The following is a 12,135-nucleotide window of genomic DNA, read 5'->3' as shown; positions in this document are numbered from 1 at the left end:
TAGGTTAGATACACGTGACACAATAATCAATGACTATAGTGATCTAGTATTTGATAAACCCTCAAACTCCAGTTTCTGGGATAAAAACTTACTATTTCACAAAAATTGCTGGAAAAACTGGAAAATAATGTCAGAAACTTAGCACAGAACTACATCTCACACCCCATACCAAAATGAGGTCAAATTGGGTATATTATTCAGGCATAAAGACTGATACTGTAAGCAAATTAAGACATTAACGGATAATTTACCTGTCAGATCTTTGGAGAAGGAAGGAATTGATGACCAAAGAACTAGAGAACATTATGAAATGCAAAATGGACAATTGAGATTACATTAAATTAAAAAAGTTTTTGCACAAACAAAACCAACACAATTTTAAGAGCAAAGTACAAAGCTGAGAAAAAAAATTTTTTACACCCAATGTTTCTGATAAATGTCTCATTTCTAAAACATATAAAGAAATGTGTCAAATTTATCAGAATCCAAGCCATTCCCCAACTGATACATGGTCAAAGCAGATGAACAGACAATTTACTGAGGATGAAATTAAACCTATCTATAGTAATATAAAAAAATTCTCTAAATCACTATTGATTAGAGAAATGCAAATTAAAATAACTCTGAGGTACCACCTTACATCTCTCAGATTGGCTAAGATGACAGGAAAAGATCATGATAAATGTTTGAGGGGATGTGGGAAAATTGGGGCACTAATACATTGTTGGTGGAGTTGTGAAATGATTCAATCATTATAGAGAACAATCTGGAACTATGCCCAAAGGACTATAAAACTGTGCATACTCTTTGACCCAGCAGTGCTATTACTGGGTCTGTATCCCAAGGAAATCATAAGGAGAGAAAAGGACCCAAATATGCAAAAATGTAGCAGTTCTTTTTGTGGTAACAAAGAATTGGAAGATGAGATGCCCATCAGTTAGAGAATGACTAAGTGTGGTACATAAAGGTAATGGAATATTATTGTTATATAAAAAATTATGAACGAGCTGATTTTAGAAAAGCCTGGAAAGATTTATATGAACTGATGCTGAGCGAAACAAGCAGAACCAGGAACACATTGTACATAGTAATAGCAAGATTGTGCAATAACTATGAAAGACTTGGTTCTTCTCAGAGGTTCAGTGATCCAAGGCAATCCCATTAAACTTTGAAAAGAAAACGCCTTCTGCATCCAGAAAAAGAACTATGGAGACTGAATGTAAACCAATACATGCTATGTTTACTTCTTTTTTCTGTATTTTTTTTCTCTCGTGGTATTTTCTCATTTTTCTCTCCCAATATGATTCATAAATAAATAGTATTTAAAAAGTTAATATACATGTATAACCAGAAAAAAAACCCCAAATAATTCTTTAAATAAATTTAAACAAATAAAGTGCTATGCAAATGTAAGGTACCATCAAAATTTACTGAGCATATATTTTCATTTTACCCTCATTTTGATCCTCTAATCCCATGCTTCAATTCAGCTCTCAGCCAAAAACAAATTCAGTCTCTCATACCAAGAACTTTGTCAAGATCACAAGGCATTTTTCACCTTTAAGTTTTCCAATTTGATAATTCTTCATTCCATTGCCAGTTTCACTTATATCCAGTGAAGCTACTTTGACTTTAATGATCACTCAGTTTAACTCTTGTGAATTTATCTTGATTATGGGATGCCTTATCCTGCCAACTTCCATGCTAAGTACTCTTACTGACTCCCCAAATACCTTTGACTCTCCAACCTTCTATTGAACTTCCACCCTCATCAATACCAATGTCTACATTGGTGGCTAGAAAAAGATCCTGAAACATGAAGACCTATTCTGCTTCAAATTTATCCAGTATGAATGTGACACTAATGTGCTTGAACTTTATTCTTTAAGCAATGAAGATTTTGTGTAGGCAGGTGAGATGACCAAACTATGCTTTAGAAAAATTAATCCATTTCTGCAGGATGACTGGAGGAAAGACTCAATCTAAGAAAAGCAGTTAGGAAGCTATTACAATAGTTCAGGAAAAATTCATGGGAGACTTAATGAAGAAGGCAGTCGTGACAATGACCAGAGTGGAACAGACGTTAAAGATGTCACTAAAGAAGCTCCAGAAGTTGGAAATTGATTGATTAGGCGAAACCATGAGGGAGAACTGAAAATGACTTCCTAGGTTTGGAGCTAGAGTAACTGAATGATAACATTGACAGAGATAGAGGAAGTCTGAAAATAGAAAAGCTGTTGCGTTTAGTTTTGGACATAATGAGTTTGGAAGTGTTGACAGGACTGGCATATGCATATATGTAGGTCTGGAATTTAAAAGTGAGTTCACCATTGGATAGAAGCCCTGTAATATTGAGACCATGAGAGTCCACGCAATTGTCAAAACCAAGTTTTCTTCTTAAACCTCTTCTTCTGACTTAATACTTCTCTATGAAATGGTACTTGGGTTTATGTAACATTTTCCTCAAAAGAATTATATTGGTTTAGCACTCTTATCCCCATTTAAGGTTCTTGGAGTTTAAGTAACAATAAACTAAGTGCTGAAAAAGGAGGTTGGAGATCTAGTTCAGTTCCTCAATGTAAGGAAACTGAAACCAACTCTTATGATTACAAATTGCAAGCCAGAAGGTTGTCGGTCCACCTCTAAGTCCAACCTCTCCTTTATTTTAAAGATGAGGAAAATGAGGTACAGGTGGGTTACATGACTCTTCTGAGGTCACACATGGAAATAGACACACACTCGCCTTAAGTGGCAGCACTGACATTCGAACCCAGCCCCACGGGATCAGAAGGCAAAATTATGGGCTTTGCCCAACACACCAAACTGACCCTTCTATACCCATCTCCCTCCTTCTCTCTTCTCTCTCTTTAAAACTCTGCCTTCTCCAGAGGAGTCAGAGGGGCACCTACCCCCGCCTCTTGCCATAGCGCCCCCTGCTGTCACACCCAGCCAAGCCACAAGGACCCTCCCCCCCGCATTTCTCGGTCAAGGTTTAGAGCCCAGCCCCGCCTCCCAAGGGGCGGGAGCCGCCGGCGGTGGCGGGCTAGGATGGAACTGGCGGAGAATAAGAGGATAGTTAGGGGCTGGGATGGCCAAGGGAGGGAAGGGGAGGGGAGGAAGATAACGATGGCTACTGAGCCTCCCGGAGGGCTGGCGTGGAGGGAGGAAAGTCCACAGCCCACGGGAGAGGAAAGATTGAGGAGGCTTGGGAAAAGCCGGGACACCTGGCCCTGGCTGCAGCTGCGCCCATGGGAGATGGTCCCTGCCCGGTTCCAGCCGTTGCCAGCCACCTCCCCTCCCCCGGGGGTCCGGAGCCCCGCGGCCGCGACGGAGCGCGCACTGACCTGAAAGTGCAGCGCCATCTTCCCGAGAGGCGGCGCCCGCCCGACCCGGAGAGCAAACGGAGGCGGGGCACGGAGCAGGGGGAGGGACACGGAGCAGGAGGCGTGGCGTAGCCGGGCCCGGAGAGAACGAGAGATTGTGAGAGCAGGTTGGAGGCGGGGCGAAGGAAGAAAGCTGGGAAGGCTCCGGCGGGACCCAGAGACAGAATGGGGGCGAGAGGGCGAGGGGTGAAGGTTGGGGAAAAGGGCCGGATGGATCTGGCTGGGAATGCGGGGGAGGGGGGGAAAGGGGGTAGGGCGGCGCCGCCGCCGCGAGGACTCTTGGGCCAAACCAGTCCCTCTGCGGCCGCAAGGCGGCGCTCTCGTGCAGCGCTGGGGGTGGCCTGGTATTCTTGACTCTGCCGGCTGCCTGAGATCGTGGTGGGGACCCACCGCCCTAACCCCAGCTTCCGGTCACCCTGCCTACTGGGGCTGCATTGTCCTCCCTGATTGGCATCCTCTGGTTTCTTTCAAGATCCTCGACCTTATTTGTAACTTGGACCTCTTCTCCTGCAGGCTGGAGAGGCCCTTGGACCCTCTCTGAGAAAAGGGCTTTTAAATGCATAACAAAACTCATAGGATTACAAAAGAAGCCAATCAGAGTGATATACGGTTAGCTCTCTCTCTCTCTCTATATATATCAGCTCTCACTCCAGTTAAAACCTCCTAGTTTTTTGTCCTTGTTCTGCTTACCGCCTCGGTCCCCTTTCTCCCCCACCCCCAATAAGGACAGAATCTGGAGCAACAAAGGCAAATTTCTTGTCAAGAAAAATTATTCGATAATTAAAACCATTTGCTTTTTCAAAAGGGGAATGAATTTGCTTGGGAAACTTATGAGGTTCTGACCTCGTGCTTATCTGGATGGCCACCAGTCAGAGCGTATGAAGAAGGGGATTCTTAATCAGGCAAAGATCAGACCAGAAACCTTTGAAGTCATTTCTGGGATGGAGAAATGTCAACCATCATTTCAAAATTGGCCGACTACCCTTTCCAGAACCCATTCTCTTACTACTTACCCCCTCCCCAACAAGATCCCTCCGCTGAAATTGAACCCAGGGACCAACATGACCTAGAATCTAAGACGGGATCCCAGATGCTGTCCAATACTGTCCAGTCCTAAATGGCGGGCTTTGTAAAACCAGAGTCAATTTGAGTGTCCAAGCCACCTTCAGATAGAAGACTGAGCTTTCCAGGGCACTCAGAAAGGAATATTTGGTTTTATTTTGTTTTCCTCTTTTAAAAAACTTGAATACCTTCTTTAGGTTTTAATGTTTTCCCTTTTGTCCCACAAAAAGTGAACCTGATTAAAAAATCTTCTTAGTTGATTAATAATATTTCATATGGAATTATGTCACTACAGTGGTTTAAATTAATACAGAGATTAGAAAAGATGCTTCAGGACTTTGAATAATTCATTCTTGTTATAAAACTCAATTAAAGATTGGACTTTCTGAGCCCTTAGGAATGACAAAATTATTTTCATTTCTGGCAACCATCCATTTAAAAAAAAAAGCAGATGGCTCATTGGACTCCAATCTTTTGGGGGGAGGGAAATTTAGAGGTTTGGATTTGTTTATTTGGGTTCTGTATGACCTTAGTCAAGGCACCTAACTTCTCTGAATATTTATAAGATTGGGGATTGGAGAGAAAATAATTAAATCATTCAAATAATTTTGTAGACTATATAAATGTTATATATAATATGTTATATTAAGTGCTTTTGTGAGGTCAATGGAATGACAATTTTAATCAAGACTTGATTATCCAAGGCTTGATCCAGTTCATGGTGTTTATAGCATATTTGGCAGAGTTCCTGAATATAACAGAATCTTGAATTCTTATTCATATATTGTAATTGTAGTAGGACTATATTATATTCAGTTTTAAGAGTTCAGCCGAGGGTAGATTGGGGAGAACTCTTGCAATTTCAGGAACATAATTATAATTGAACTTATTCTTTCAATCACTTATATATCTTAATATGTCTTGAAATTTGAAATATAGAAGATACATGGATGAATGTTAGTAATGCCAGCCCTCCAACACAATAAAAAATTTAATCATTTGATTTACTCATTTAAATGACATACATTGTTTACATATGAGTTCTCTTCAAATTGTAATGAACGTTTATTGATTGTTTAGGGGAAAGCAGCAATTTTTTAGTATGAAGTCAGGAATGATTATAACTGCAGCTATAGGAAAGTTACACACTGCTATGCTAACTACAAAAAAAAATTCAGTATGAATAATATGAGAAAGAAAGTCCTCTCCTAATATCTCACCCCTAATGAGGTAGAAGTGACCCTTAGATCTAAAATCTGTGATTGGGGAAGATAGGCTACAGCAAGACTAACAACCTAATAATCTTTTAAAGTGTAGAATCCTGACCTGCTTGTACATCATGAATTAATTAGCTCAATTAAATTCAGAGATGCTCATGATCAAAAAAGTTGACTTCAAGGCAATGAAATTCTTTTTTTAATGACAGCAAAATCATGAAGATTATTAAGGCGTAGAAGGGTAGCAATCTGTGCATGAGGACATATGACTATCTACATTCATGTTAAATATGAACATATGTATATACATATGAATGTATGTGAGTTACTGAAAAGTCACTTGCCCAAGATCATATGGATACTGAGAGAGATGTAGAATTTGAATTCAAGTCCTATGTGATATTATAATCTCCTTAAGCAAACTTTGCCACCTCCAACTTTATTTTGCCCATAGTGCCTAAAAATACCAGGCCTTTAGCCTTAGCAAATATATTCACTTTCACTTTTCTTGCTTTCAAGGTCACTTAAAGAGATGCTTAACTGTCTTCTGAATTCACAGAATACCATAGTGAGGGAGACATGAATAGATACTCTCATGAAAGACTCAAAATTTTCACTGGTTTAGAATGATTATATTTTATGTTTTTACATAAGATTTTACTTTACTAATTCCCAAGGTAAATCTAATGATAGAGAAGAAAATACAATGGATTGGAAGACAGGAGAATTGTGTTCTAGTACCAGGGCTTTCATAAAGAACCAGTGTGACTTTCAGCAAACTCCTGCCCTCCCTATGTTCTCATTTTTTAAAAATGAGAAGCTTTTGCTCAATGTCTACAGTACTAATAATTGGAAGGTATTTCAGAAGTCATCTTAGTCCAATTCCTAATTTCCAAAGTGTCTTTCAGGTCTAACATTCTTTACTAACTGTTTAAAATAGAGATTAGAAATACAAACTATTTTCAAATCAATTTGTTTTCTTCTTCATAGTCTCCGGATTCATATTCTTCTTCAGGATTATAATAGTTTCCATAATCTGTGTTGGGACTTCTAATTATGTTCCTTGTTGTGACTTGAGATCTAGATGATGAACCTATATGGGCAACAGATTTTATAAGTGAATAATAAAATTGGTAACATATTATTTTAAAATCATTGTCCTATTGGATAGATTTTTTTTTTAATTGAAGCTTTTTATTTTCAAAACTTATGCAAGGATAATTTTTCAACATTGACCTTTGCAAAACCTTGTGTTCCAATTTTTCCTCCTTTTCCCCACCCCTCCCATAGATGGTAAGTAATCCAATATATGTTAAACATGGCAAAAATATATGTGAATTCAATATAGGCATACATAATTATACAATTATATTGCTGCACAAGAAAAAATCAGATCAAAAAAAAAATGAGAAAGAAAATAAAATTCAAGAAAACAATAAAAAAAGAAGTAAAAATGCTATGTTGTGATCCACACTCAGTTCCCAGGGTCCTCTCTCTGAGTGGATGGCTCTCATCATCACAAAAACATTGGAACTGCTTGAATCATCTCATTGTTGAGAAGAGCCCGTCCAACAGGAGGATAGAATTCTTAGTGCCATATAGGGCTTAATTCCCCACCTTCATAAAATAAAAGTAGATTGTAGACACTTAAAATGCAGATTTATATTTTCAAATGATCAGCTATCCAGAGTCAGTTACAAACATAATTCATAGATATATGTTAATAATCTCTATGTAGATTATGGGTGTAAGTTATGAAAATAAGTTTGGTACCATAGGAAATAGTGTGATATGTTTATTCCAAACCTGACTCTCATTCAATAGATAATTTATTTCCATTTAAAATAAAAGTTAAGATATAGAAAAGATGTTCATACTTTTCACTGTCACATTAATGTTATATCTGTTCTGTATTAGAATCATTCAGGGAATTTCAAATGGTTCTTAAACCATCCCTTTGAAGTAACAGGTAATATTGTGTCCATTTGACCAGAAAAATCTATGAATAAAAACAAGGTTTTGATTCTTATTGAGTACCTATTTTTTTTTTAAGACAATGTGTTATATTGGGGAAATAAAATCAAACAAATCATACAAAACAAAAATTTTCTTATCAATGTTTACTACCTTGTTAAGAAAGGTAATTATGAGACAAAAATTCAATGCAATATGAAGTTTTCACAAAGAAATAAATTACTAAATTTAGTCAGAGAGAGAGAGAGAGTACCATTAAAGTACTTACCTAAAATCATTAAAGAGATGATTTTAGAACTGAGTGGTCTGGAAAGAAGGCTAACAAGTGGATAGGTGATGAGAGAGATCTCAACCTGGGGGAATGTTTTGAAGAGTGAATAGTACAGTACATCTTTTAGAAGGCAGTGAAAAGATTAGTTTATCCAGAACAGGGAATATAAGAAGGTGAAAGATATGTTAGAAAAGTAGTTTAGGTCTAGATTGTAGAGGACATTGAATATAATTTAAGGACACATCACTGAAGTCTATCAGTTCTCTTAGTAATTGGGAGCCAAATAGTTTTTGAGCAATAAAATGATATGATAAATGAAGTATTTAGAAAGATGAATCTAGAAGTGGTATATGGTATGGATGGACTTTGACACTGGATTATGTCAAAGTGATAAGAACCTAAATTACAATGAAGTCCATGGTAAGGGGAAAGGTACAAGAAATATTTCAAAGGAAAGTCCAAGTTAGATACTATTAGTTAAAAATAGTTTATGCTTTTAAAAAAATCATGGATGTCAAATATCATTACTTCTTTTTAAATTTATCCATACTTTAAAAGGTCATTTACCAGGATTGATAACTTTTAATCTGGCAGATGCATAAGTTGTGCCATATTTGTTTCTGGTATGGCAAATATAAACACCTTCATCTGATTTCCTGATTGCTTGAATTTGTAGCCATCCTGTCACACCATATTTCTGAGGTCCACCTCTCACCTGTTAAGAAATACTTTTTAATGATTTAGTGAATAAATAGATAGATATATAAATGTGTTCATAAAAAGAGCTACTGTGTGTATTCATTGTTCCAAGAACTATGATACAAAGATCAAAAATAAAAACATTTGTTTTCAAAGAGTTTCTATTTTACTGGGGGCATATAATGTGTAAACTGAGGCATTTTATATAAGGTAAGGACAGAAGAAACTAATAAAGAGATTCAAAGTGTTCTTGGAATATTTGAAGGGAAAAATGAAAAACACTGAGTGAATCAGAGAAGTTTTCACTGAGTAGGTGGCACCTACTCTTGAAGTAAGAAAGGAAAACTGCAATATAAAAAGGAGGAAGGAGTGCATTAAAGGAAGATGACAATCTGTGCAAAGCACAGTGGTGGAAGATGATATGTTGAGTTCAGGGTTCTGTATGACTGGAATGTTGAATTTCTGAAAGGAAGTAATATAAGTATGGAAAGATAGTTTAAAGACATTGTGTGGGGTCTTAAAAGCTAGGCCTAAGGAGTTTGTATTTTATGCTATAGGCAATAGGGTGTATTAGATACTTGTGTTTTTATTGTTTCTGTTCTTTAATTAGGGTCTATAACATAGTTGCATGTTAAGAAGATTGTGTTAGCAGCTATGTGAAAGATGGTTTGGAGATAGGAGAAGCTAGTGTCAGGAAAAAAACAATTAAAAACTAGGACAATAATCCAGGATGTGATAGCAGTGTGAATGAAGAGGATGTGCCTTGACTTGGCTTTTTTTTTTTTTTTTTTTTTGATCCAGGACTTAAAATGTGACTTGACATTCAATGAAAAATCTAAAAAAGTAAATTAAGATTCAGGTTTTTACAAATTTTAAGCTTATTGCATTTCCCCTTTTTAAGAAAATTCCAAAACTGTTGGAAAAGGCCTCTAATGATACAAAATTGCTGGATAGTGGTGATTTTAGAAAGTTATTACAAGTTTTTTTTGGGAAGATTTTGTTATTCTTGGATTCATTCAGGCAAGATTTTGAATTTATGACTTCCAGTTAACTCTACCACTAAAGCAGCAAAAGTGCCTATTCGATTCTCTGCCTTTATAACACTAGAAGGCACTGATATGTCAAGACATTGTGGCAGCTTCAGATATTTCTGTAGGAAGCTTCAAGGGACTACAGGCTATGGGACTAACTTTAAATCCAATGTGAGATTAGGTTTGAAATTCTTTCCATATTATCAGAATATTTCTATAGTCTCTTCTTCCAAATCAAGTTCAGTGAAGCCGTAGATTTGGAGTTAGAGATTTAAATCCCTGTCCTATTTGGCAGCTGTGGGGCCTTAGACAAGTTTCTTAATGGGGCCTCAGTTTTCTGATCTATAAAATGAGATTAGATTAAACATACTTCCAACTTCAAATCTATGAACCTATGATTATATTACCCAAATCTTTCCTTGTCCTTAGAAAAGCTCTATATTGAGAATGTCTTGGAGGTATAGTGATAGTGGAGATGATAGCTTGTAATGTACCTCTTTATCGCATGGTCAGTCTACTGGGTAATTTATTACCTTTTGGAATGGTCTGTGTTACAAATGAAAACATTTTTAAAGAACTAGTGTTATATGCTGAAAAGACTGTTAGTTTTAGAGACAGAAGAGCTGATCTCCCAATCCTGGGCATTTAATTTCTGAATCTCAATTTCCTTATCTGTAAAAAAGGGATGACATATTATTTCAAGGGGTTGTTATGAAGAAATTACTTTGCAAATTTTAAAGTACTGGTGGAAATATGATTTAATAATGAACCAAACAAGTTTTATAATAATGTAATTAATATAATTCAAATATTTATTGAACAACTGAAATATAAATGGTACTCTATTAAGGCCTAGCACTTACTATACCTGGATTGAAATATGTGCATCATCACCAGGAAGGAAAATTTTATCCCCTTTTTTCTTCCATTCCAGGTATGGTATTGGATAAGCTGAAACTTCACATCTAAAAAAGATGTCATTTCCCACAAAGTTCTGAGTATTTTGAGGTGGTAAAGAAATAACAGGAGCTAAAGAAAATAATTTTTTAAAGTTAGAAACCTGATAATATTTTCACTGGCATCCAAAAATATTATATAAGAATACTTTTGGAAAAGATGATAATTTGCAATAAAGTTTTAATAATGTAAAATAAAAATTCATAAACATTAAAACTTTTTTCAGGATATATAATAAATTAATCATCAGCTATATCTCTACAAAATGCAAGTATGGAATTTAAGTAACATGAGGTTTTATTCCTAAAATGAAAGGAAACTTCAAGGGGGAATATTTTTTTTTCTGTATGTCTTACTTATGATTATAAAGGATTGTAAAATATTCCAAGAGCTTTAATGAAAACAAAAGTTATAAATCATGTAGTAATAATAATAATACTTTATATTTGCATAGAACTTTAAGTAAAAAAAAAAGCATTTCCATTTGCATTATCTATTTGGTATAGAGAGTACTTACAATTTTGGTATACAAAGTACAGAAGGCAAATATTTTTGCCATTTTTTAGATGAGGAAACTGAAATTAAGTGACTTGTCAAAAGTAGAGACTGAATATGAACCTTGCCATATTAGAGGATAGAGCAGAATAAAATGAAGAAAACAAATTCTAAGGCTATGTAAGGGTGTAGTGATTAAGTTTACCTAACCTTCCTCCACTTAGAGTTAGAGATAACATCTGTCCAACTGATCAATCTATAGGCCTTAAACAGAGTATGGAAAAGTTCACTTATAATGAGGAGAGAACTGCAATCCAATAAACTAAAGAAATTTTATCTTCTCCATCCCCCAAATTCCTCTACAAATAAACAAACTAGTTAGAACTAAGTTGGAGGTGTTCTAGCTGAAATCTTAGAGAGAAGCCTTCTAATAGGGAAAGAGGGCTTCAGCTTCAGTCTTTTTCAGATCTCCATGCCAACCATCCCATCTCCCAAGCCCAACCAGATGAGGATTTTGCAAGCTTCTAAGATTCTGGAAGATTCTGGATTTCCCATTTTCCCATCAGTGTCCTAACTAACAACATTATTTGTACTGAAAACCAAATACAGATGGACCAAGATTTACCATACTTAAGGTTAACTTCTTGAGTATCCTACAGAAGGAAGAAACTAACTCCCATGTCTTAGGTTCTATGAGTTACCCTTTTACTTCAAGTATTTAAGTATCTGCCACAATTATACAAGAGGGTGGTTTGAGCCTTACTCATGAGAGAGTGTGTCAGAGTTGGGGAGATGTTTGTAACAACTCTTTACCATCTTACTAACTAATTCTCAGTTTTGGGGAGAAGTATGCAAATAGGACTACAGCTACTGACATTAAAGGGCTAACTTCTCAAGAATACCTATAGAAACCTGAGGACTTATCAGTGGGAATGATATCAGACAAGAACATTTGAAAGCATACATAGTCACTAGCTACAAGAGTGCATTTTATATCAGACTACGATAAAAAGAAAATGGTAGACTTTTAAGCCAGTTGTTTTAGA

At 36.3% G+C, this 12,135-nt stretch overlaps 1 protein-coding gene across 1 annotated transcript in view; it reads right to left on the bottom strand.

The window, feature by feature from the left end:
* Nucleotides 1–12,135, bottom strand: part of RANBP17 (RAN binding protein 17) — a 356,591-nt gene that overhangs the window by 332,246 nt on the left and 12,210 nt on the right. Inside the window, exons 2-5 of the mRNA XM_051973711.1 lie at nt 10,506–10,666; nt 8,475–8,622; nt 3,808–3,932; nt 2,946–3,746 (exon numbers count right to left, since the gene is read on the bottom strand). Coding sequence (XP_051829671.1) covers nt 2,946–3,746; nt 3,808–3,932; nt 8,475–8,622; nt 10,506–10,666 — 1,235 coding nt within the window. The remainder of the gene's footprint in view (nt 1–2,945; nt 3,747–3,807; nt 3,933–8,474; nt 8,623–10,505; nt 10,667–12,135) is intronic.

The sequence above is a fragment of the Antechinus flavipes genome, chromosome 2, assembly GCF_016432865.1.
Source record: "Antechinus flavipes isolate AdamAnt ecotype Samford, QLD, Australia chromosome 2, AdamAnt_v2, whole genome shotgun sequence".
NCBI lineage: Eukaryota > Metazoa > Chordata > Mammalia > Dasyuromorphia > Dasyuridae > Antechinus > Antechinus flavipes.
The sequence above is the reverse complement of the archived record's forward strand: the minus strand, read 5'-3'. Positions and strand labels throughout refer to the sequence as shown.